Source organism: Eubalaena glacialis, chromosome 11, assembly GCF_028564815.1.
Source record: "Eubalaena glacialis isolate mEubGla1 chromosome 11, mEubGla1.1.hap2.+ XY, whole genome shotgun sequence".
NCBI classification, from domain to species: domain Eukaryota; kingdom Metazoa; phylum Chordata; class Mammalia; order Artiodactyla; family Balaenidae; genus Eubalaena; species Eubalaena glacialis.
In genome coordinates this window covers 12,696,467-12,722,474 of record NC_083726.1, presented here as the reverse complement: position 1 = coordinate 12,722,474, position 26,008 = coordinate 12,696,467, and the positions used below count along the sequence as shown (strand labels likewise).

Sequence of the window (26,008 nt, the reverse complement as noted above, 5' to 3'; positions counted from 1 at the left end):
TCTCTGTGCCCTCAGCGTACCCATCCTCTGCCTTAGGGGCTGTGGTGAGGGCTGGCGGAGCTGGGGTGAAGTGCAGAGCCCCGTGTTTGGTGTGTGGTGACAGCCCAGCGAGTCAGTGTGGTGGGCTGGCGGGGGGGTGGTCTCGTCATCACCTGTGAACCAGTGCCGGCCTGAAGGGGAGCCGGGCATCCCCGGCAAAAGCCCCAGCGCCTGAAATAACAAGGCCTGCCAAGGGAGGGAGAACAACACAGTGGATCGGGGCGAGCTCAGCCCCTGAAAAGGTCTGGTTTTTGACCCTCAGGCAGTGGGGGGTCATGGATGACATTTGGACAGAGAAAAGCACTGGTTGGATTTATGTTGGAAGAGGAGAGTGTGGAGGTGACGGTCCAGGTCTGGGTGGGAGACAGTGCCTGAGCCAGGGCCGTGGCCGTGATGATGGAGGCGTTGAGCAGCTGGAACCCTCAGCCAGAACCCCGGTGAGTGAACATGCAGGGTGGTGGGGAGAAGGCTCTAGGCTGTTGCCCTCGGGCTGACCTGGCAGGAGGTGGTCAGCGTGACTCACATCCACAGTGCTGACCACGGGTCCCCTGATCGCCGCAGAAATGGCTTCCTGCAAAGCAGGGCTTCCCCCATGGCTGAGAGGGCAGGCTCGCCAGATAGCCAGGGTGCCCCCGAGGACGCGCAGGCTGACACCAGGGCCCCGGAGCTGGAGAGTGTCTGGTGGCCACTCTCTGTTGCTCTCGGTCCAAGTCACAGTCATGGGACTTAGCAGTGACCCATCGCTGCCCTTTAGCTGACACCATACGTACATTGTCTGGCTGAAGAGTCCCAGCACCTGTGAGGGAGGCAGTCAGTCTTCTCCCGGTTTCACAGATGAGGAAACCGAGACTCCGAGGCTCGGATCCTTGCCCGTGCTCTCCGAGTTCAGAGGTGGGGCCAGGCTCGTCCCACTCCAAAGCTGTGCCACCGCCCAGCCCGGCTGTGCAGGCACCAGCCCCACGTGGAGAGGACAGAGCAGACAGAAAGACGCCCAGTGGATCCCATCCACCGCCTGCCAGCCCCCGACAACAGCAGGTGGTTTGCAGGGCCCAGCTTCCTCAGGAGCTGGGGACAAGGGCAGGGCCTCCGAAGGTCACTGCCAACAGCCCAGAGCTGGGCAAGTCAGCGGGCTGTCTTTTAGAACTGGTAACCATTGTCAGTGTTTTTATCCCCCCTTCTTAAAATAGCCAGCTGAGTTACTTTTGCGGTTAAAACCAAAACTAAAACACATATCCCCAGATTCCTGTGGGTTTAAATTTCTGCCCTTAATGGAGCATGCCTGCCCCTTGGACATGTTTATTAAGGAAGTCTTAGACCTCTCCCCAGATCTGAGGGGAGGGGTCTGGGCACACCTCTCTTCTGGAATTGCTCAGATGGCTCTTGTCTCTCTTCTGCCTCTTCCTCCTCTTCCTCTCCAACCCCCCCAACCTATTTAGACTGACTGAAGCTCCCCCTTTCCCCCCACTCCCTCCAAAAAACTCCATCCTCTTAATGGCTCTACCCACGACTGGCACTCAGGACTAAAGAACTTGGCACCTGTGCTCAGGTTAGCATCAGACGGTGCTCCAGGGGTCCTGATGCATCCACCTTGGTTCCTTGGGATGGCTTGCCTCTTACTCATAAATGTCCCAGCTGCCCCCTTAGCAGCCCGCTTGCCATTCCAAAATGATCATAATCCCTTCTGAAACCTTGCCCTTCTCTCCCGCAGGAGAAGGGAGGTGCCCATCGTTTTCAGCGGTCCCTGAGAGAGGTCATAGGGGATCCAATGGAGGAAACACTGAGAGGGCTGCTAGTGGAGGAGGGGGCAGATGGCCTGAGTGGTCCAGGCGGAGCCTTCTGGAAAAGCAGAGCTCCCTGACTTCTGATGGGAGGCGGGGGCAGTGGCATCAACAGCCATCCTCTCTTTCCACCATGTGTGACCTCTCCAGGGCTCAGGTTCCTCATTAGTTAGACAAGGGCAATAGTGTATACCTTATAGGTGTGAGGGTTGAATCACCTTCTTTACGTAAACAGCTAACAGTGCTTGGTGTTACCTAGCATCTAACTTGGGAAGTTAAAATATTCCCGTTGTGGAAGGGCCCAGCCGGGGGCAAGGGAGCCTTTGAAGGGGCATGGGAGGGACACGGTCACTTTCAAGCTCCAGAAGGTTCACTCTGGGTCAGCATGGAGAACGGATGGGGGCAGGGAGGCAGGGGGAGCCGAGGCCGTGGCTGACGAGGGCGGGGAGGTGGCCCAGCTGGGGCAGTGGCCGAGGGCAGGGCGGGAAGGGAACGGCCGGGATGGAGAGAGCCTCAGGGGCTGGAACTGGCAGGACTCAGGGGCCCATTAGAGGCGGTCGGGCGTCAGGTTGGCGAATCCCACGGGCCAGGAGGTCACTGAGACGTGGCTTCCGGAGGAGGAGCAGTTGTGCGTGGTTGATCAGCCACCATCCCCCAGACCCTCCAAAGTAGGGCCCAGCCCCCCCGCTCAGGAGGCACTTGTCCAGCTCTCTTTGGTTCTTCTTATGTGGTTCAGTATGTGTGTGAGTCCCAGGGGTGGGAGTGTGGCCCAAAGGAGCCACACCCAGGACATAGTTGTGGGATGAGCGAGTCCATCTTCACCTGTTTAAAGGGCACCCTTTCTCACCCCCTCTCGCAGCCCTAACCCAGGAGCAAAGCAGCCCACCCTGCTGCTGGGTCCATACCTGGATGCCTCAGCTGCCTGGCATGTGTCCTGGGCCACCCCGGCATCCATCCAGCCCGCAGGACCCAAGGGGGACCCAGGGTGGAACTGAAGTCAGGCCAATTTCAAAACCAAGATCATGGAAGCCACCGTTCTAGGGAGCTGACTGTGCCAGCCCAGCCCAGGCTCTGCCCACAGGATGGGACTGCCTGCCCAGCTGGAAGAGGGCCCTGCCCAGTCACACGGAGTCTGCCCCGTCTATCCTGACGAGGCTGGCTCGGAGTGCGGCTTCTCTGGGCACCACAGGGCAGGGACCGTGTCCATCTGTCCACATTGCATCCCCAGTGCCTAGAGCAGGCCTGTCACGTCAGTAGCTGTGCGATGCGTGAGGGGTCTCACCCAAGAGCAGGGTGGTGAGAGAGCCTCCCTTGCACCATCGCATGGAATAAGAGCTCCGTGTGCCCGGTCCATCGGGGCTCCTGGGAGACAGCCCACAGAGCTATGCTCGCGGGTGCACTGAGGCCGCGGGTGTGAGGGCTCTGAGCCTGGAGCCAGGCTCTGAAGCCAAAGACACAGCCGTAATGGGGGAACTTGGCTACTGCCCTAAACGCTGATCCAACCGATGGTTAAAAACTCGTGCGTGGGCCTGACAGACCCGCAGGAGTAACGTGCGGGGCAGAATCTTGCCTGAGACAAGCAGAGTACGGAGTTGTCTCTGCACACGCTGCTGGAACTTGGTCTTTTTCTTTTTTTTTTTTTTTAACATCTTTATTGGAGTATACTTGCTTTACAGTGTTGTGTTAGTTTCTGCTGTATAACAGAGTGAATCAGCTATATGCATACGTATATCCTCATATCCCCTCCCTCTTGCGTCTCCCTCCCACCCTCCCTATCCCACCCCTCTAGGTGGTCTACAAAGCACCGAGCTGATCTCCCTGTGCTCTGCGGCTGCTTCCCACTAGCCATTTATCTTACATTTGGTAGTGGATATATGTCCATGTCACTCTCTCACTTCATCCCAGCTTACGCTTCCCCTCTCTCCATGTCCTCAAGTCCATTCTCTATGTCTGTGTCTTTATTCCTGTCCTGCCCCTAGGTTCATCAGAACCAATTTTTTTTTTTTTTTTTAGATTCCATATATATGTGTTAGCATATGGTATTTGTTTTTCTCTTTCTGACTTACTTTACTCTGTATGACAGACTCTAGGTCCATCCACCTCACTACAAGTAATTCAATTACCTTTCTTTTTATGGCTGAGTAATATTCCATTGTATATATGTGCCACATCTTCTTTATCCATTCATCTGTCGATGGACACTTAGGTTGCTTCCATGTCCTGGCTATTGTAAATAGTGCTGCAGTGAACACTGTGGTATATGACTCTTTTTGAATTACGGTTTTCTCAGGGTATATGCCCAGTAGTGGGATTGCTGGGTCATATGGTAGTTCTATTTTTAGTTTTTTAAGGACCCTCCATACTGTTCTCCATAGTGGCTGTATCAATTTACATTCCCACCAACAGTGCAAGAGGGTTCCCTTTTCTCTGCACCCTCTCCAGCATTTATTGTTTGTAGATATTTTGATGATGGCCATTCTGACTGGTGTGAGGTGATACCTCATTGTAGTTTTGATTTGCATTTCTCCAATGATTAGTGATGTTGAGCATCTTTTCATGTGTTTGTTGGCAATCTGTATATCTTCTTTGGAGAAATGTCTATTTAGGTCTTCTGCCCATTTTTGGATTGGGTTGTTTGTTTTTTTGATACTGAGCTGCATGAGCTGCTTGTATATTTTGGAGGTTTATCCTTTGTCAGTTGCTTCATTTGCAAATATTTTCTCCCATTCTGAGGGTTGTCTTTTGGTCTTGTTTATGGTTTCCTTTGCTGTGCAAAAGCTTTTAAGTTTCATTAGGTCCCATTTGTTTATTTTTGTTTTTATTTCCATTCCTCTAGGAGGTGGGTGTAAAAGGACCTTGCTATGATTTATGTCATAGAGTGTTCTGCCTATGTTTTCCTCTAAGAGTTTTATAGTGTCTGGCCTTCTATTTAGGTCTTTAATCCATTTTGAGTTTATTTTTGTGTATGGTGTTAGAAGTGTTCTAATTTCATTCGTTTACATGTAGCTGTCCAGTTTTCCCAGCACCACTTATTGAAGAGGCTGTCTTTTCTCCATTGTATATTCTTGCCTCCTTTCTCAAAGATAAGGTGACCATATGTGCGTGGGTTTATCTCTGGGCTTTCTATCCTGTTCCATTGATCTATATTTCTGTTTTTGTGCCAGTACCATACTGTCTTGATTACTGATTACTGCTTTGTACTATAGTTTGAAGTCCGGGAGCCTGTTTCCTCCAGCTCCATTTTTCTTTCTCAAGATTGTTTTAGCTATTCGGGATCTTTTGTGTTTCCATACAAATTGTGCAACTTTTTGTTCTAGTTCTGTGAAAAATGCCATTGGTAGTTTCATAGGGATTGCACTGAATCTGTAGATTGCTTTGGGTAGTATAGTCATTTTCACAATGTTGATTCTTCCAATCCAAGAACATAGTATATCTCTCCATCTGTTTGTATCATCTTTAGTTTCTTTCACCAGTGTCTTATAGTTTTCTGCATACAGGTCTTTTGTCTCCTTAGGTAGGTTTATTCCTAGGTATTTTATTCTTTTTGTTGCAGTGGTAAATGGAAGTGTTTCCTTAATTTCTCTTTCAGATTTTTCATCATTAGTGTATAGGAATGCAAGAGATTTCTGTGCATTAATTTTGTATCCTGCTACTCTACCAAATTCATTGATTAGCTCTAGTAGTTTTCTGGTAGCATCTTTAGGATTCTCTATGTATAGTATCATGTCATCTGCAAACAGTGACAGTTTTACTTCTTCTTTTCCGATTTGGATACCTTTTATTTCTTTTTCTTCTCTGACTGCTGTGGCTAAAACTTCCAAAACTATGTTGAATAATAGTGGTGAGAGTGGGCAACCTCGTCTTGTTCCTGATCTTAGAGGAAATAGTTTCAGTTTTTCACCATTGAGAATGTCATTGGCTGTGGGTTTGTCATATATGGCCTTTATTATGTTGAGATAGATTCCCTCTATGCCTACTTTCTGGAGGGTTTTTATCATAAATGGGTGTTGAATTTTGTCAAAGCTTTTTCTGCATCTATTGAGATTATCCTATGGTTTTTATCCTTCAATTTGTTAATATGGTGTATCACATTGATTGATTTGCATATATTGAAGAATCCTTGCATTCCTGGGGTAAACCCCACTTGATCATGGTGTATGATCCTTTTAATGTGCTGTTGGATTCTGTTTGCTAGTATTTTGTTGAGGATTTTTGCACCTATGTTCATCAGAGATATTGGCCTGTAGTTTTCTTTTTTTGTGACATCTTTGTCTGGTTTTGGTATCAGGGTGGTGGTGGCCTTGTAGAATGAGTTTGGGAATGTTCCTTCTCTGCTATATTTTGGAAGAGTTTGAGAAGGAAACTCTTCTCAAATGTTAGCTCTTCTGTAAATGTTTGATAGAACTCCCCTGTGAAGCCATCTGGTCCTAGGCTTTTGTTTCTTGGAAGATTTTTAATCACAGTCTCAATTTCAGTGCTTGTGATCGGTCTGTTTATATTTTCTATTTCTTCCTGGTTCAGTCTCGGGAAGGTTGTGCTTTTCTAAGAATTTGTCCGTTTCTTCCAGGTTGTCCGTTTCATTGGCATATGGTTGCTTGTAGTAATCTCTCATGATCCTTTGTATTTCTGCAGTGTCAGTTGTTACTTCTCCTTTTTCATTTCTAATTCTATTGATTTGAGTCTTCTCCCTTTTTTTCTTGATGAGTCTGGCTAATGATTTATCAATTGTGTTTATCTTCTCAAAGAACCGGCTTTTAGTTTTATTGATCTTTGCTATTGTTTCCTTCATTTCTTTTTCATTTATTTCTGCTCTGATCTTTATGATTTATTTCCTTCTGCTAACTTTGGGGTTTTTTTGTTCTTCTTTCTCTAATTGCTTTAGGTGTAAGGTTAGGTTGTTTATTTGAGTTGTTTCTTGTTTCTTGAGGTAGAATTGTAGTGCTGTAGCCATCCCTCTTAGAACTGATTTTGCTGCATCCCATAGGTTTTGGGTCGTCATGTTTTCATTGCCATTTGTTTCTAGGTATTTTTTGATGTCCTCTTTGATTTCTTCAGTGATCTATTGGTTATTTAGTAGCATATTGTTTAGCCTCCATGTGTTTGTATTTTTTACAGTTTTTTTCCTGTAATTGATATCTAGTCTCATAGGGTTGTGGTCAGAAAAGGTACTTGATACGATTTCAATTTTTTAAATTTACCAAGGCTTGATTTGTGACCCAAGGTATGATCTATCCTGGAGAATGTTCCATGAGCACTTAAGAAGAAAGTGTATTCTGTTGTTTTTGCATGGAAAGTCCTATAAATATCAGTTAAGTCCATCTTGTTTAATGTATCATTTAAAGCTTGTGTTTCCTTATTTATTTTCATTTTGGATGATCTGTCCATTGGTGAAAGTGGGGTGTTAAAGTCCCCTACTATGATTGTGTTACTGTCAATTTCCCCTTTTATGGCTGTTAGCATTTGCCTTATGTATTGAGGTGCTCCTATGTTGGGTGCATGAATATTTACAATTGTTATATCTTCTTCTTGGATTGATCCCTTGATCATTATGTAGTGTCCTTCTTTGTCTCTTGTAATAGTCTTTATTTTAAAGTCTATTTTGTATGATATGAGAATTGCTACTCCAGCTTTCTTTTGATTTACATTTGCATGGAATATCTTTTTCCATCCCCTCACTTTCAGTCTGTAGGTGTCCCTAGGTCTGAAGTGGGTCTCTTGTAGACAGCATATGTACAGGTCTTGTTTTTGTATCCATTCAGCCAGTCTGTGTGTTTTGGTTGGAGCATTTAATCCATTTACATTTAAGGTAATTATCGATATGTATGTTCCTATTACCATTTTCTTAATTGTTTTGGGTTTGTTTTTGTAGGTCTTTTCCTTCTCTTGTGTTTCCTGCCTAGAGAAGTTCCTTTAGCATTTGTTGTAGAGCTGGTTTGGTGGTGCTGAATTCTCTTAGCTTTTGCTTGTCTGTAAAGGTTTTAATTTCTCCGTCGAATCTGAATGAGATCCATGCTGGGTAGAGTAATCTTGGTTGTAGGTTTTTCCCTTTCATCACTTTAAATATGTCCTGCCACTCCCTTCTGGCTTGCAGAGTTTCTGCTGAAAGATCAGCTGTTAACCTTATGGGGATTCCTTTGTATGTTATTTGTTATTTTTCCCTTGCTGCTTTTAATATTTTTTCTTTGTATTTAATTTTTGATAGTTTGATTAATATGTGTCTCAGCATGTTTCTCTTTGGGTTTATCCTGTGTGGTACTCTCTGTGCTTCCTGGACTTGATTGACCATTTCCTTTCCCAAGTTAGGGAAGTTTTCGACTATAATCTCTTTGAATATTTTCTCAGGCCCTTTCTTTTTCTCTTCTTCTTCTGGGACCCCTATAATTCGAATGTTGGTGTGTTTAATGTTTGTCCCAGAGGTCTCTGAGTCTGTCCTCAATTCTTTTCATTCTTTTTTCTTTATTCTGCTCGCTGGCAGTTATTTCCACCCTTTTACCTTCCAGCTCACTTATCCGTTCTTCTGTCTCAGTTATTCTGTTATTGATTCCTTCTAGAGTATTTTTAATTTCAGTAATTGTGTTGTTCATCACTATTTGTTTGCTCTTTAGTTCTTCTAGATCCTTGTTAAACGTTTCTTGTATTTTCTCCGTTCTGTTTCCGAGATTTTGGATCATCTTATTACTATCATTACTGTGAATTCTTTTTCAGGTATGTTGCCTATTTCATCTTCATTTATTTGGTCTTGTAGGTTTTTACCTTGCTCCTTCGTCTGTAAAGATTTTTTTGTCGTTTCATTTTTTTCGTTTTTGATAGGTGGTGCTGTATTCCTGTCTTACTGGTTGTTTGGCCTGAGACGTCCAGCACTGGAGTTTGCAGGCAGTTAGATAGAGCCAGGTCTTGGTGCTGAGATGAGGACCTCTGGGAGGCCTTACTCCAGTAGATATTCCCTGGGGTCTGAGGTTCTCTGTTAGTCCAGTGGTTTGGACTCGGAGCTCCCACCACAGGAGCTCGGGCCCAACCTCCGGCCTGGGAACCAAGATCCCGCAAGCCGGTCACTGGGGGTTCTTCCCATCCCCTTAGGTGTCTGTGGTCCCCCACCAGTGCCTGGTAAGTGCCCTAGTTGTGAGGAGACAGGGATTCTGCGTCCTCCTCGTACGCCATCTTATGTCCAATTGGAACTCGTTTTAAAGTCAGGTCTGCATGAGGATGGAATCTAGAAGATGGAGAGGGCAGGGAAAGTGGGTGATGTGAACGCAAGGACAGCACTTCGGTTTTTGTTTTTTGGTTTTTTTTGGCTGCGTTGGGTCTTTGTTGCTGTGCGCGGGCTTTCTCTAGTTGCAGCGAGCGGGGGCTACTCTTTGTTGCAGTGCTCGGGCTTCTCATTGCAGTGGCTTCTCTTGTTGCAAAGCAACAAGGCACCCGGGCTTCAGGAGTTGTGGCTTGCGGGCTGTGGAGCGCAGGCTCAGTAGTTGTGGTGCACAGGCTTAGTTGCTCCGCGGCATGTGGGATCTTCCCGGACCAGGGCTCGAACCCGTGTCCCCTGCATTGACAGACGGATTCTTAACCACTGCGCCACCAGGGAAGCCCCAGCACTTCGATTTTAAAGAACGTTTTTGAAAGTCCTATAGTATGTTCTGTTCCCGTGTTCACTGTTCACCCACCTCCTCTCACACTAGAGCACACAAAAGGCGGCCGGGTCCCAGCACTGAGCAGGTCTTACAGCAAAGGGCCACCGACTGTGGGCTCGACAGGCCTGGAGAATCTCGTAGTGACTCCTGGCCTGGAGACCTCACCCCAAGAGCCAGAAAGACAGGATGGTTGCACAGCATTGTGAATGTACTAAATGCCACTGAACTGTTCACTTTAAAATGGTCAATTTTATGTTGTGTGACTTTCACCTCAATTGAAAAAAAAAAAAAAAGACCCACCGCCCACTGAGTACCTGTTTTGCACCAAGTACCATGCATATGCCTGGTTTGCATCATCAGACACCCCAGGGCGCTTCTACCCATCTACAGACAAGCTAGCTTGTAGAGGAAGACCACGGCCAGGCCTCCTGTTGGTAACAGAGTCGGGATTTAAAACCCCGTGGCCTTGGCTTTGGAGGTAAAGAATATCTCTGGGAGATTTGAGAGGAAACTGGGGACCTCCAGGAAGAGGGAGCTGGGGGCAGGGGAGGCCTGTAGATTTACTCTCCATTCGATGCCTCTTCGGAGCTTTTTACATTTTGAACCATGTGAATGGTTTCCAAGTCAAAAGATAATAAAAGGGTCAAGAGGGAACATTTATTTACACATCTAAAACAAAACCCTGTCTCTATATTGTCATGTCAAAAACAAGCACTCTGAGGCCAGGCCCCCTGAATCCCTGTCCCGCTCACCCAGCTGGTAGACTCAGCCATGGCTTCCTCCCCAGCCTCCCATGGCGACTATAAGAATTAACTAACGAAATGTGGCAATGAAGGTGACACCGTCTACATGGTGCCTGGCCCATCTCGGTGCCCAGAAAGCACCCATTGTCCTCCCCACTCCCGCTGAGTTTGTCTGGGAACCCCACACACCTGTGTGACCTGTGGTTTCTTGTCCTCAGAGAAAGCTACAGATGGCTCCCTGCAGAGCGAGAACTGGGCACTCAACATGGAGATCTGCGACATCATCAATGAGACCGAGGAAGGGTGAGGACCCCCGGGGAGAGGCGGGACGCCGGCGGGGCGGCCACAACAGCGCGTCTTAAACGTTTCAGAACCACGATCTAGTCTGACTGTCTCATCAAATGGATGAGGAGCCCAGAGATATCGGGTGTGCGGCCCACCCAGCAGCAGCAGTGCAGTCGACTGGCCCTTCCTAGGACGTCACCTGGATGGCATCTTCCTAGGACAAGGCCAGCTGGCAGCTCTTAGAATTAGGAGGAAGCCCCAAGCCCCATCTGCATGCCGTGGGCTAGACTGTGCAGCAGGGACTCCTAGCTTCCCCAGTGAGCAAGAACAGACTTTTGTTTCCTTTAAGGTCTGAGACCAGCAGGGAGGGTTGTGGTCACAGGGAAGGGAGTAAACGTTCAGTGGAACCGAGAGGCTGGTCAAAGTTAGCCCTGGCCGAGCATTTCTGGTGCTCGGGTCCCGGCACCCTGCTTGGGGTCACGGAGCCCCGCCAAAGACGTGGTGTGGGGCCAGCACCGTGGTCCTGGCTCCTGGGCTCTGACCGGCATCACTGACCAGCAGTGTGACCTTGGGCAAATCGCTTAACCTCTCTGGGTCTTTGTCTCAGAGACAGAGCTCTTCGATCCTTCCAGCAATCTGCCCAAGGCCCTGAGGGGAGCAGAGAGGGGATGGATGCAGGGTCACTGTCCTTCTCAGGAGAAACCAGGGAAGGGTTGGGAGGGGTGTGATGACCACAGCCAGCAGGAGGCGCCAGGTGAGGCCTCCGTTCCAGAAAAGCAGGCTCAGGAGTTGGAGCAGGATCTCAGTTCTCTCCCCGTTTTTCACTGGGGCGGTCCATTCGCCCTACGAGGGGTCCTCTGACCACGTGGTGCTTTGCGTGTGGAGGGAGCAGACAGGGAGCACCCAGCTCCGAGCCTGAGGAGGCTGTGGGAGTCTGCAGCACACGGTCAAGGCCGATTAGGACTGCACGGGGGCTGCCAGAACCTTCCAGCTCCCCAGCCGTGTGCCATGGGCTTGCCGAGGCGCTGGGAGGGGACACGCGTCTGGACTCATAAGTGTTGGGGGTGAGAGTGGTGGGCAGGCGGCAGGGCCACCAAGAGAGAAGAGTGAGGCAGAAAACCTCACGGAGCCTCGTCTTGAATGTCGGGGCTGAAAGTCAGTGCTGTGTCCTTGGAGAAGCAAGTCCCCATCTCCCTTGTAAACGTCGGCAGAACTGGGGTCAGACTTGTTCAGGTGCTATTGATTTGAGCACCTCGTGGGTTCCAGGCTCTGCACGAGGCCCAGGGGACCCAGCAGTGAGCAAGGCAGACGTGACCCTTGACCTCACGGAGCTTGTCATCTAATCTTTAGTCTCTTGTCCACTCCCGCCTTGGGTTGTGTGTGGCCTCGTGCCACCCACTTTGTGCTGTGCTCCTGGCAGAGTACTGGACCCACGGTAGGCCCACAGTAGTGGCACACAGGCCAGAACTTCTGGGTCACTCTGTAAGGAGTGGAAACAAGTCCCTTTAGAGAGCTGACGTGGCCACAGGGGAGTGGCCAAGCCAGGAGCAGAAGCCAGCTTCCCCTGAGATGGAGCCCCGAGGGCGAGGAACTGCCCCAGGGCATTGGGTTGAAAAGTGCCCTCACACTTCAGGGGCAGGATCCCACCCCGTCCGGGACCATGGCCCTTCACCCCTCGTGTCATCTCCGTCACAGCCACCCCCATGCAGGTCTCTTCCAGAAAGCCTTGCCTGCTGCCTTCAATCCTGTCGGGGGGCCCATGTCATGTCAGGGTTCCCGACTCTGTCGACTTGCCCTTGATGGATTTGGCACTGACAGTCTGACAGATGCCCAGCAGACAGCAGGACAGGCCCTCCCCGGCCTAAGAAGCGTTGCTTGAGCTCCTGTGGCGCGCTGGGCTCTGGGGAGGCAAAGTGTCAGAAGAGGACGCCACTCCTGGCCTCTAGGGAGCATCCTCTCTAGCCGGGCAGTCCCGGGGTCAGTGCACCCAGGAGATGGAGGGCTGGGAAAGCGCCATGGGCGAGGCAGATTTTAGTTGGGCTTCTACCCAGTAGATGTGGAAGTTGGGGGGGGCCGCGAAGACTTCTAGGCCAGGGCAGTCCGGGCAACGAGGATTTCCCCTGTACAGGGCTGAGCGGCAAGGGTGCAGGCGGCAGGCCTGGGGGCGGCAGTGGAGTTACCGATGGGGCGGGGAGAGCAGGCTGCCGCCGGCTCCCCTCCCTGCCATGACCACGCGGCCTCCCCAGCCCCTCCCTCCACCTTCCCCCAACGCTCGCGGCCTCCTTTCATCTCCTCCCCACCCGGGCCCTGGTCCAGGCTCCTGCCTCCACCGAACCGCGTCCCCTGCTCCCCGCAGCTGGCTGCATCCCATCCTTCACGCTCAGCTGTGGCGCCACCTCCTCGGAGAAGACTTCCCTGACCTCCGGCACCCACCCACCCCCCCACACTCACACACTCACACACTCACACTCGCTCTTACCTCGGGACCTGTTTGCTTCCCTGCCTTAGGTGGGTCTCCCTGGAACATGTGATCCTTGAAGCAGGGCCGAGGGGTCTTATTCACCAGTGCGTCCCAGCACCCAGCCTGGTGTGGGCACATCTGGTGCCTGATAAGGCCTGGGTGGAAACAGGGGTGAGTAGAGGAGCTGGCCAGGATGGGGCACAAGAACTCTGTGCCTGCAGCTTGTTGGTGCTTGACCTTCACTTAGGCATATAAAGCCCCAGGGGCACGGTGGGCATGCAGATTCCCTGAGAGCTTGGTTCAGGGGGTCTAGGGTCGGGTCTGGGGTTCCGCATGTTTAACAAGCGCTCACAGCTCCCCACTAAGGGATTCTAGTGCAGGGTGTCCAGAGACTGCACACTGAGAATCCCTGCCAAGCAGTCGTCATCTACTGAGGACTTTTGTGGGACAGGAAGATTCTGATGTGATTAGAACCTGGGCACACAAAACAGGGCGGGACCAAGGGAGACTGGTAAATAAGAGCCGGTCCGTCTTCCAGTGCCTCCTGATCTTAGGCACGCAGCCTCCTCTGTTGGACAAGGAGGTTCCATGCCTCAGCCCATCCTTCCTCTGTCCTTCTGCCCAGTCCCAAAGATGCCTTCCGAGCAGTGAAGAAGAGAATCGTGGGGAATAAGAACTTCCACGAGGTGATGTTGGCTCTCACGGTGAGTGCCCCGTCCCTCCATCCACGGCGGGACCACAGTCCCCTGGGGGCCCAGCAGGACTCCCAGCCACCCTGGGGCTCCTCTTTCAAGGGCTGTGGGCAAAGCACTGTCCTGTCTACACGGCTGGCCAACGAGGAGTGGCAAGAGAGGCTATTTGGAAAAGTTCTCTCTAACCTACCGGTGCAGGGAGCAGACACACTGAGGCCCACATCCCTCAAGGGCCCGTCATGGGACGCGTGGGCAGAGGACCTGCCGGTGACACAGAAGCTCAGTGCACCCAGGCCTCTGGGGGGCGGTACCCAAGTTGGGTTCCAGTTGGCACTTGGCCTAATTGGCCCTGAAAAACGAACGTAAAGCAAATGCCAGAGGCTGAGGACAGTCCTTGCTCACAGCAGGGCGGGACAGGCATGAGCGGGCAGCCTGGCAGTCAGGGTGGGCTTGGCTGGGGAGTGGGGACGGGGGCGCTCTGTCTCCGCCTCCCCCGTGGCAGCACTTACATCTGGATCCACCTACTCAACTGAAGATCAGAGGCAGCTCCTGCCCGGGAGTAGAGAGACAGGAGCGGGGACAGGAGTGGGGAGGGAGGTTGGGCGCCTTCTTCCCAGCACGCGAAGTCACCATTTGATTGAAAGTTCTCTGGTTTACACCTGGAGAGCCACCTCCCCTCTAGACTGTGTTCAGCTCAGAGACGGCCTCAGGACAGGGTTCTGTGGGCACCAGAGCCACTCAGCCAGGGGCCTCCAGCCAGCACGCAGCCCTCTGCCCGCCCAAGTCCCGCTCCCCACCCCAGCCAACCAGCTGCCAAATCTGGTGTCATCCCGCTCCTCCGTGTTCTGGGTCTCACTTCAGGAAGCCGCATCCTCTGCTGGGCCTCCCCACTGGGACATGGGTGGGGTGTGAGGGTGGGGTCCCGGGCGCTCCCGCGCCTTTGCTGGGTGCTCATGGGCACCGCACGGCCTCCAGGTCTTGGAAACCTGCGTCAAGAACTGCGGGCACCGCTTCCACTTGCTGGTGGCCAGCCAGGACTTTGTGGAGGGCGTGCTGGTGAGGACCATCCTGCCCAAGAACAACCCGCCCACCATCGTGCACGACAAGGTGCTCACCCTCATCCAGGTGAGCACGGGCAGCGGGGCTGGGCCGGGAGGAAGGTGCCCCCGCCAGTGCTACTCCCCCTGCCAGTGCTGCTCCCCCTGCCAGTGCTACTCTCTCGTCTGCTCTCTTGGGCCTGTCTTGCTCCTCTGCTGACGGGACCTCTGAGCCGGGGGTCGGGGGGAGCCTTGTTGGCTGAGGGCCTTGCTGAGGAGCGGGCTGTCCAGGTGATGCCGCCAAAGGACCAGCGAGTCCAGGAGGGAATTTCTGCTCCCTGGGGGCCGGCAGGCAGGCTCGCAGGGGAGCCGGTGAGCAGTGGTTACCGGCCGTGTCCCCTTGTCCCCTCTCAGTCCTGGGCTGACGCGTTCCGCAGCTCGCCCGACTTGACAGGTGTGGTCGCTGTCTACGAGGACCTGCGGAGGAAGGGCCTGGAGTTCCCCATGACCGACCTGGACATGCTGTCCCCCATCCACACGCCCCAGAGGGTGAGGAGCAGTGGGCAGGGGCGGCGGGAGTCATCCCCAGAGGGGGTTCTGCGGCTGCTTCCTGGTGGCCCCTGACCTGCCAGCCTTACTGATTTCAGCTTGTTGCCTTCTAGACCGTGTTCAACTCAGAGACACCGTCAGGACAGAATTCTTCTGTGGGCACTGATGCCAGTCATCAAGGGGACTCCAGCCAGCACACCACCCCGCTGCCCACCTTGGCCCTACTCCCCAGTGACACACCCATAATGCCAACCGCTGAACAGGTAAACAAGCCTGGGCCTAGCCACACAGGTCAGGATGTAGGCCTGCCCCTCCCCACAAGTCAGGGCGGGCCCCTGTCAGTGTGGAAATTACTCTGCCCAGTCCTCAGGGCAGCCCCACAGGGCGTGTGTCATCCTTCCTGTTGGGAGATGAGGCTCAGAGAGATCAGTTCACTTGCCCAGAGCCACACAGTTCAGCAGAGACAGAGCTGGGATTCAAGCGCAAATCTGACTCCAGGCAGGCTCTGTCCTGCACCTGGGCCCTTCTCCAAACTGTGCCCTCCGTGTAGCCCTGCGGGCAGCTCCAGGGAGAGGAAGCACCCAGCAGGCAGCCCTTCGGCCGCAGCAGCTCCACTTCCTTGCTGGGGTTTGCTCAGGGTCTCACGTAAGATTTCATTTGGACAGAGGTTCTTGCTAAAAACGGTTCTAAAACATCTGTATAGAAAAGAATTTAAACCCTTGCCTTGCACCATGATGCTTCCCACCAAGCCCCAAGAAGAAGGTTTGAGGCATAGTGTAAGATCCTGGAGGCCGGGCCTGGGCCTCGTTTTCTGGGGCCCCGTGAGTAGTTTTGCAGGACTGCCTTCCTCAGACCAGGCCGCCTGTCCCTCAGCCCCTCCCTCCTGCCAGTGAGGCCAGCGCCCTGCTCATTGGCCTCGAGCAGTTTGTGGCGGCCTTAGCTGCTGCCCTACGAGGGACGTCCACAGCCATGACTGGCATTCCTGGGTGCGCGGTCATTTTAGTTGTGCATGGCGGAGTTGCTCGAGGCCTGCACACTGGGGGTGCCCACTTTTGATGTGTTTTACAAACTTCTACGGTATCGTTTGGTCTTAACAAACAAATAAGCTTACCAACAGCCTTTCATACCCAAACCTATTTAAAGAGAAACCTCTGTACTTATGGCAAGTTATGAAATCAACCCCCAGAGTTACAAATAACATTACTAGAAAAGTTTTCCTAACAGGCCCAATAATTAAAAGTGCATAAAAGTGGTAAAATCACCCTGTGATCCAAAACTGATGTAACCTGGTTATAATTTTAACCAATTTGCCTGAAGTCTGGCACCTGTGTGGATTAAGACTCTGATTATGTCCAGTGGAAGAAGGTTCTTGCTAAACAAGACCGAGTAGTCTGTTTAATTTCAGAGTCCCCTTCTGTCTCTTGGGACACGTTAAGGCTTTCAGGCAGCACTGATGTAACTCCCAGACTCCTTGTAATTAGGTCCCATCTGACCCGGACATGCTGGGTTTGTGATCAGTTGTTTTTCCCTTGCTTCTGCCAGGAGCGTTCGTTAAACAGGCCAAATGTACCAAACGTTTTACGGGTCTGGAAGCTGCTGGCAAACTGTAGTGGGCCTGTGTCTGCACTCCCACTTCTTCATCTGTAAGGGTTGGGCAGTGATACCTTCCTCACGAGACTATGATCAAGGTTAAGTAGCAACATACATTAAGTGCTTGGGCCTTAGAGGTGATCAAAATGGTAGCTGCCCTCACAGGCAGGCGCCGTGAATTTATATGGTGACACTGATTCTGAAATCACCTGGTTCAGCCAACTGAGAATGCACCAGCATTTCCCAAAATGTAGGCTGCTAAATCCTAGACCCGTGAGGTAGCCCATGATCAACGGGTTCATCAACCAGATCAGGTTTGGGAACGTCCACACTGGTCCCTTCCTGGACGTTCACAGTGTCCACGTTGTCCATGAGGACGGGAAACGCCCCGCAGAGCCCGCCGCACGAGAGGCCGCAGCAGGGGCCTTTCACCACCTCACCTGAGTGCAGAGACTGTGCGACTCGATTTACAGCTGCTCCCCAAGCCAAGACTGGGACCCCGGATCGCTGAAACCTGCTCACGTCCCTTTCACGAGTGCTCAGTCTGAGCCTCATACGCAGGGTGGGGGCGGCACTGGGGCTCATCCTTGGAAGAGTCTGGGCACCAAAGCGGACCAGGAGCAAGACAGAACCGGTCCTCCTAGGAGGGAGGCCTCCCTCCTCTCCCCCTCAGGGGAACCCCCCTCCAGGGCCTTGTTAGGCGCCAAGCACCCAGGAGATGCCAGAGCCCTCCAGCCACACTCCGGGCCGCCTCCGCCCTCAGCTTCTTTCCTCCTGGCCTCTCCCTGCACTGGGCGCCCTGTAACAGTTGCTAACATCTCTGTAAGGGGGTCAGCGGGGGTGAGGGCAAGCCTACCATGGGCCTCTTGGCACAGGGCTGTGGCCCGGGAGCCTAGAGAGGGTGCCGGCAGGTCGGGCTGGTAGTGCCAGGCTGTGTCGCAGGAGCGGCAGAGGCTCCAGACCCCGGCCTCTCTCAGCGGGGCCGACCGTGTGTTCCAGATCGGGAAGCTGCGCAGTGAGCTGGAGATGGTGAGCGGGAACGTGAGGGTGATGTCGGAGATGCTGACGGAGCTCGTGCCCACGCAGGCGGAGCCGGCAGACCTGGAGCTGCTGCAGGTGAGCAGCAGCCGCCCGGCTCAGCCTCCCTGCCCCGCCACCGCCACGGCGGTTCCCGTGGGGGACTCTGAGCCCCTTGGTCACGACGGGAGATGATAAAGCCGGGGACTTCAGGCTCCATCAGATTGGAACTCGGGGCTCTACCACTTGGTGGTTTGAACGAAATAGCCCCTCTTGTCTCAGTTTCCTCATCGGTAAGTTTGCTTTTGTGGTACAAGTTTGACATGAGTATTAAGTAAGGCTTTGCACGTGAAACACCCTCCCTGTGCCTGGTTCCAAATAGCTCCCCGTCAGTGGTCTTGAGGAAAAGCTGGAAGGTGAGGTGTCCACCTTTCAGAATGTGAAACTTAGCAGGCAGGCCGGAGCTGGGATCTGCAGGCTGGGGCTCCCGTATGTCACGTGATATCCCCAGGGTGCCACCCCCAGCTGGGGCCCCACTCGAGTGAGGGGGTTGTGTGTGGGGAAAGGCACCCTCCCCACAGAGGTCAGTTCCAGACACGCCAAGAAAGCTAGGGACCCCCGAGGCCCAGGAGTCACCTGAACCTGTGAGGGGACAGAGGGCTTGGTATGATTGTCTCTTTTGTGTCATTCCTGCTGGGCCTCACATTCCTGGAGGGCGAGGCTGGGTTGTACTCATCTCTCTGTCCCTGGGCCTGACCAAGCTGACACAGTGTTCTTGCTCCGGGGTCCTTACCTTATGGTAGGAGCAGGGGGCAGGGTGGAGGGGAGTGAAGTCGGAGTCTCACAGTTGAGTAAACACACGAATATGAAGAATAAATGACAGGGCTTCCCTGGTGGCGCAGTGGATAGGAGTCTGCCTGCCAGTGAAGGGGACAAGGGTTCAATCCCTGGTCCAGGAAGATCCCACATGCCGCGGAGCAGCTAGGCCCGTGCGCCACAACTACTGAGCCTGTGCTCTAGAGCCCAAGTGCCACAACTACTGAAGCCTGCGTGCTTAGAGCCCGTGTTCCACAACAAGAGAAGCCCCCACTCGCGGCAACTAGAGAAAGCCCTCGTGCAGCAACGAAGACCCAACACAGCCAAAAATAAATAAACAACAAAAAAAATTTTTTTTTTTTTTTAAAGAATAAACGACAGAAGCTTGAGTGAGTTGGGAAGCGGCAGGATTGCTGTAGCGCAGTTAATTTTGGGTGTCCCAAGCCAAGGCCTTGCGGGTATGAGCGATCTGGGGGACTCAGAAGGCTGGCTGGCAGGCAGGGGTGACACAGGGACAGCTAATGCGCACTTAGCATGTCCTGTGTGCCAGGCTCTGATGTGGACACGTGATATACATTCACTCACTTAATCCTCACCCTCCCCCCCATGAGGTGGGTACTCTTGTTATCCTCGCATCCCAGGGCAGCAAACTGAGGCAAAGAGAGGTCATGGGATGCCCCCAGGGTCACAGGGCTGGTCAGCCTTAGAGCTGGGGTATGAACCCAGGACCCTGGCTCCACCAGCTGCTCTTCTGCTCTTGAGAGGGGCAGGAAAGGAAGTAGGGACAAAGCTGCGGTGTGCTTGGTCATGGGGGGAGGAGAGGGGAGGCCCGCAGGATGTTGGAAGTCCCCTGGGCCTGCCCTGCCCCACGCTCAGGCAAGAGAGGAAATCCCGGGAGAGGGTCTGACCTGGGGGGAGGCGGGGGCAGCAGGGTCTGAAAAGAACCAAAATCAGTGGTCTTCATGATGCCAGGAGAAAAGTGCTGGCGCGTGGCCACAGTCAGCAGTGCCTGACCATCTGTTGGGACCTCAGGACCGTGACCCGGGCCCCCGTCCACCTGATGGCAGGCACCTGAGGACGGAAACACTCAGTCCTACAAATAAAAAGCCTGTAAATGCTTCGGCTTCTAATTTTTTTTTATTTTTCCCAAACAAGTTTAAATACATAACACTAACTGATTAAAAGTCAGTTGGCGACGTGGTGACTAAATGCAATGTGGGAACAGAGAAAAAAAGGACATTAGTGGAAAAACTGGTAAAACCTGAATAAAGTCTGTAGTTAGTTAACAGCATTGTACCCACATTAATGTCATAGTTTTGACAAATGCCAAACTCAGGAGAGGCTGGGTGAAGAGTTTACAAGAACCCCTGTGCTGTCTTATCTTGGCAACTTTTCTGTAAATTTAAAATTATTCCAAAATAAAAAGCATTAAAGAAGAAATTAGTAAAATACATAAATAAATTAAAAAATTTTTAAAATTTTAAAAAAAGAAATTAGAGTAATGAGGCAGACATTCAGAGTCGGGATAATAGTTGGATCATCCAGTTTATTTTTTATGCTTTGGTCACAAAAAACCTCAGTGCACCCAGAGAAGTGGCAGGTGTTCCGCCAGCCACCTCGCAGTCTTGATTTTTCCCCGAAGCAGAGGTGCGGGCAGGAGCTTAATCCTGAGGTCCGCACAGGCAGGTTAAACCCACAGCACGGCCCCCATGTTGGTCGTCTCCTGTGTGCTAAACACTTAGAAATGAGACGCCAGTGCTCGTCCGTAGAACCCCAAAAGCTGTTCTGTGCAACCTCAAGTCCAGTCTGGAAACCTCTCCACCTCCAAGGTGCGCCCGGGGCCGGGCGTCCGGTAGAGACGGCCTCGCTCCGGGTCCAGCAGCCGTGGTTGTCTCACTTCCTCCCCCGGCAGGAGCTCAACCGGACGTGCCGGGCCATGCAGCAGCGGGTCCTGGAGCTCATCCCCCGCGTCGCCAGTGAGCAGCTGACCGAGGAGCTGCTCACCGTCAACGACGACCTCAACAACGTCTTCCTGCGCCACGAACGGTAGCCCCACTCGCCGCCCCGCCTCGGGCCAGCCGCCCCGCCTTCTCCCTTCCCATCTCCCCTGTTCGCACCCTCTGACTTCTCACCTCCCTCTCAAACACCGGGTCAGCCGCCCAGCACACGTGCCCTCAGCCATCTTCATCCAGCATAGGCAGGAGCGCCCGCCCTCCCCACACCTCCTTTCCTGCCACCTGCGCCCCTGCATCCAGGATCACAGCTTAAGCTTTCTAACTTAAGCAGAAAAAGAAGTCATTAGGAGAACAGCCTTTATTGAATGGATAGCTTTCAGAATCCAAAGAAGAATAAAAGGCCTCCCAGTGGGGCAGGAAGGACAGATGCCAGGGCAGTTCAGGGGCCTCCGGGGCAGAAACTCCTGGACCATGACCCCAGGGTGTCATCATGAATACATGGGCTCCAAACGCTTGCCCACCTTGTACCATTCTGTCCAAGAATCAGCTCCCCAAGAGGAACTCTGATTGGCTCAGCGTCCTTGTGGACGCAGGTGTGGGAGGGGACAGGCCCCCTTGACCACAGTCCCGCCGGGATCACAGGAAAGGGAGGTAGCAGCTCCCCAGAGGAGCACTTAGGTGCTGTTACAAAGGCAGAGAGAGGTGCTGGGCCTGCAGAAACGATGTCCCCCACGCTTCCTCTGAATCTGTAAAGCGGAACTCATGATTCCTTATAGGTAACTGAGGGCCCATGCGGTTATGCCTGTAAAGCACTCGGTGGTCAGGCTGTCTGGCACAGGGTACCAGTTATGCCAGCCGCCTCCAGCCCCTGGTTCATTTCGTGTTTTTATCTATCAGCAAACACTTGCTGAGTGATTCTGAATCAGGTGAGGGGGCGGGGCCGTGGCAGGCCACGGCTGCCCGGCCTCTCCTGCTTGCTGACCTGGTGGGACTAAGAGCCCCCGCCATTTGCCGTGTGGGCCGTGAGGTGGCCCAAGGGCCCGATCTAGGGGTGACTGGGACCCCACTGACACCTGTCGATCAGACCTTACATTTGTTTGGTGGTTCACTTGATCCTCACACCTGGGAGGCAGGTTCCACTGTCACCCGCTTATTAATAGACAGGAGACTGACGTTCAGAAGTGAGGTGATTTACCCAAGGTCACACAGTGAGGGACAGGGCCAGGTCAGGAACAGATCTCAGACCGAAGTCCTCAGTCTACCCACCAGCCCCTTGACCTGTCTAGGGTGGTTTTAAGTGGCTCCATAAAGCAGTGTAAGAGGTGTGTCTTCCTTACACCGCTTTAGAGACACACACACACACACACACGCACACACGCAAATGTATGTTACCGAACAAGTTCCAAAAAACAGTACTTACCTTTGCTGTGTGCACGCACCTCCGTTTCCTTTTCTGCTTTAGTCTATGCCTATTGTTTATTTAATGCTAATGGTGACTAAGGTGACCAGATAATTGATAATCTAACTGGGACACTTGCAAGTGAAAAAGGGGCCCTGCTAATACTTCCCTGGGGCAGCAGGCATAAACTGGATCCGTCCAGGGTAAACCAGGCCGTGTCATCACCCTGTTGGTGACCCACTCTGCTGGTTTTGAGACCCGCAGTGGGAGGAGCTCTGGCCTGGCTGTGCTAAGGGGCCACCCAGTCCTTCTCCTTGACTCAGGTCTTTTCTGTCTCGCAGGTTTGAACGCTTCCGAACAGGCCAGAACGCCAAGGTAAGAGGCTGCTTCTCCGTGTTAACGGGAAGAAGGAGGGCTGGGCTCACTTCCCTCCCCAGGTATCCTGATTGGGATGTGCCTTCTTAGCCAGAATCTCCAAGAGGGCCCCTTCTAAGTTCTTATGTCATTGTGCCATTAGGGTAAATAACATTCTGCCACCAGCTGATGCCCCGGGGTCTTCCGGACCTCCCAGGCTTCCAGCTGAGCTAGATAGGCCAAGGGGAGGAAGAAAGACTCCCTGACTCCCAATCACTGCTGCAGGGACGGGGTGTGGGGGCGGGGGGATATTGCTGGTGACAGATCCTCAGGCAAAGAATGAAGGCGCCAGTGCTTCAGGACAGAAGGGAATGAGGCTGCAGGTCAGGTTGGGAGGATGACGGTGGCCTCTCCCCTGCCCCCAGGCCCCAAGCGAGGCCGAGGCAGCTGCTGACCTGATCGACATGGGCCCTGACCCTGCAGCCACCAGCAGCCTCTCGTCCCAGCTGGCGGGAATGAGTAAGTGCAGCGTGCGGGTTTCTGGGCTGAGGGTACCTTACATACCGCGGGCACCCCTGCAGCTCTGGGGGTGCCGTGCCATTACACAGTTGCAGCTGGAGTGCCAACAGCAGAATCTTGGCCTAGACCCCTCCTCGCCAGGGTCCAGTGCTGAATCTTCCTGCAAGGCTGAGCGGCCGGGACAAAACACAGGGGACCCCCCCCTTGCAGTCCCACAACTCCTGAGCCCCCTCAGATCTCAGAAATCCCACTGTTGTGTGATTTCCCATCAACACCGTGAATTCTCCCCGGCCTGAATCATCTGGTGAACCTGGGCACGTCACTTGGACATCCTGGGCCCTTTTCCTCCTCTGTAACAGGGGCAGGAATGGGCCCCGCTCACAGGTCATCGTGAGGCCTGGATAAGCTTCTGCACAGAGCGGGCTTAGACCAGGGCCAGGCCCAGAGTGCACTCCTGGTACGCGTTAGCCATCGCCACCGTCGTCGCTGTGATTAGCGTTATTGGCCGCCTGCTTCATGCCAAGCCCTTGGAAGTAATTGAGAGAGAGGAAGTGACTTGCCCCTGGTCCCTCAGCCAGCAGGTGGCTTGCCCAGTCCGTACGCCCCCCGACCCCGCCGCCACTCCAGGCCACGCTGCTTCTCCAGAACCGACCTGGGCCTGGCAGGGAGCAGCTCAGCCACGGCTCAGTGTCCAAGGGCAGCCGGGCAGACCCTTCACGTGGTCTTTCTGTCCCCACAGACCTGGGCTCCAGCAGCATGAGGGCTGGCCTGCAGTCTCTGGAGGCCTCTGGCCGCTTGGAAGATGAGTTTGACATGTTTGCGCTGACGCGGGGCAGCTCGCTGGCTGACCAACGCAAAGAGTGAGTGGCCGGGCCCCGCCCTGGGCCCCTGCAGTTTGGGTCACCCCCTATCAGGGGAGGGCCTCTCTCCAGGTCCCTGAGCCCAGTTTGTTGGTGGGCACACCAGCCCCTGCCTGCACGCCCTCAGGATAGCAGAGTTCCTTCCCCCGAGCCAGTCCTGCGAGGCCCGGGGAACCCTGTGCCCTACAGGCAGGGATGGATGGGGGGAGGGATGCCCGTAGGTTGATGACCAGCTAGGTGCCAGGATCTTACATGATCTGCTCAGATGAGGAAACCAAGACACTGAGGGGCTGGGTCATTTGCCCCAGGTCAGGCAGCTAACGTTTGGAGGCACTAGGTTGGGAACCCAGGGCCGTCTGGTTCCAAAACACAGTGTCTCCAGCCCAACCCAGCTCTCCACTGCACTGTAGGCTGTGTACCAAGCCCTTGGGGGCTGGTCCAGTCATTTCTGCTGTTCCGTAACCAGCCAGAGAAGTCCTGTTACCCCACCCAAGTCTGCCTGCTCTGCACTGGAGCTGGGCTTCTGTCCTTCCCTGGGACTGTCCATCTCCATCAGGGAGATGCTTTCAGCAGCCGAGGCACGCGGCCGAGTGTCCACTGGGGCCAGCTTCCCAGGACCGGCTCCATACAGGCTGGAAGTAGTTTGCTTGGGGTTGTTGTCAGCCCTTTGCTTATAACCCCAGGGCAACCAGGATGTACAGCCAAGGAAAGCTCTGGATTAAGGGACCTTCCCAGCGGACTCCCCGGCTCCCTAGTGGTCATTCTGGCGTCTTGGGGAACTGTTGATGGGCCTCCAGAGGGCCCAGGGATCCCCTCTCCACCCTGGCCAATCCAGATGGAACCTGACAGGCTGCTCGCAGCCCTGCCCACCGGCCTAACCAGCCCTGCGCTGTGAGCCGCACCTCTAGTCTGGGGCAGGACCAGGTGCTCCAGGACCAGTGGCTCACGGTCGCCTTGGAGTTAGGGGCACAGTGAGGCTGCTGTGTGGCTGCAGGCTAATGAGTCTGGTGGGACTTGCAGCCTGGAGGGCAGCCTACCTGAGAGCCCCAGCCTGGCTGAGGTTTGCTGCTGCACCGTCACTCCTCTGGGGAGCGGGGTCCGGAAGAACAGAGAAAAGCGCACCCCGAGCTTGCCCTCTGGGGCCCGCAGCCTCACGGGGGGAGTGACATGCACGCGGACCACTGCTGTGCAGTGCCAGGTGCCGTCCTGGAGGGGTGTAGCCGGCACTGTGGACTCGGAGGAGGGCACTCAGGACTGGACCACGCAGTGGGGAGGTCAAGGCGGCCACTTCAGGCCATGGAACAGTACGTGCAAGGGGTCAGAGACGGGAGCACGTGAGACGCCGGGGCCAGGGAAGACGTACTGCAAGGGGAGCACGTACCGTCTCAGGTCATGGGTCCTCCTGCAGGCCCTCCCTGGGGAGGGGTTTCCACCCCAGCAGAAAGCGCCCTGTGGGATGGGAGTGTGCCCGAGCCTCCTCTTTGCTTTGCCAGCCTGCCTGGCCGTCCCTCTCTGGTGCATCAGCTGGGTCTTCTAGCCCTGGTCACCTGGCTGGCCTTTGGACTCCCCACCTTGCCCTGTACCCTGGGGCTCTTGAACCCTCCAAGACCTCTTCTTCCCACCGAGTGTCTGGCCCATGCCTCCCTCTGGCCTGTGCCGACCACAACTGGCACAATCATGGCCTCACCAGCTGACCAGGCTCTTCTACTCAGGATGCCAAGTAGAGCCATGGGGACATCTGGGTGAGCAGAGTTAGGGTCACCTTAGCCAGGTTTGGCTGAAGGAAGGGTGCTCTCTTTTTTTTTTTTTTTTAATTATTTATTTATTTTTATTTTTGGCTGCGTTGGGTCTTTGTTGCTGTGTGCAGGCTAAGTGGCGAGTGAGGGCTACTCTTCGTTGCAGTGCCCAGGCTTCTCATTGGGTGACTTCTCTTGTTGCAGAGCACGGGCTCTAGGCGCGTGGGCTTCAGTAGTTGTGGCACTCAGGCTCAGTGGTTGTGGCTTGCAGGCTTAGTCGTTCCGTGGCATGTGGGATCTTCCCGGACCAGGGCTCGAACCCATGTCCCCTGCATTGGCAGGCAGGTTCTTAACCGCTGCGCCACCACGGAAGCCCAAGGGTACTCTCTTCCTCAACGTCTTCCACACTCACTTGCTCCCCAGTGCCACTGTGTCTTCTTCAAGCACTGACAAGTGTCACCCCAAGTGGCCCTGGGTCCAGCCCCTGCCCCCCAGCCTCACCGGGACCACCTGAGGGGTGGCCCTCCTCCCTCCTGCGCCGGGCACAGGGCCG

At 53.8% G+C, this 26,008-nt stretch overlaps 1 protein-coding gene across 2 annotated transcripts in view; it reads left to right on the top strand.

Annotated features, from left to right (window-relative positions):
* Positions 1-26,008, top strand: part of TOM1 (target of myb1 membrane trafficking protein) — a 45,560-nt gene that overhangs the window by 12,655 nt on the left and 6,897 nt on the right. For both annotated transcript variants that reach the window (XM_061204904.1, XM_061204905.1), the window contains exons 2-11: positions 10,404-10,488; positions 13,557-13,635; positions 14,599-14,748; positions 15,075-15,209; positions 15,323-15,472; positions 17,799-17,915; positions 20,545-20,678; positions 22,328-22,361; positions 22,766-22,859; positions 23,599-23,719. In XM_061204904.1, the coding sequence (XP_061060887.1) occupies positions 10,404-10,488; positions 13,557-13,635; positions 14,599-14,748; positions 15,075-15,209; positions 15,323-15,472; positions 17,799-17,915; positions 20,545-20,678; positions 22,328-22,361; positions 22,766-22,859; positions 23,599-23,719 (1,099 nt within the window). The remainder of the gene's footprint in view (positions 1-10,403; positions 10,489-13,556; positions 13,636-14,598; positions 14,749-15,074; positions 15,210-15,322; positions 15,473-17,798; positions 17,916-20,544; positions 20,679-22,327; positions 22,362-22,765; positions 22,860-23,598; positions 23,720-26,008) is intronic.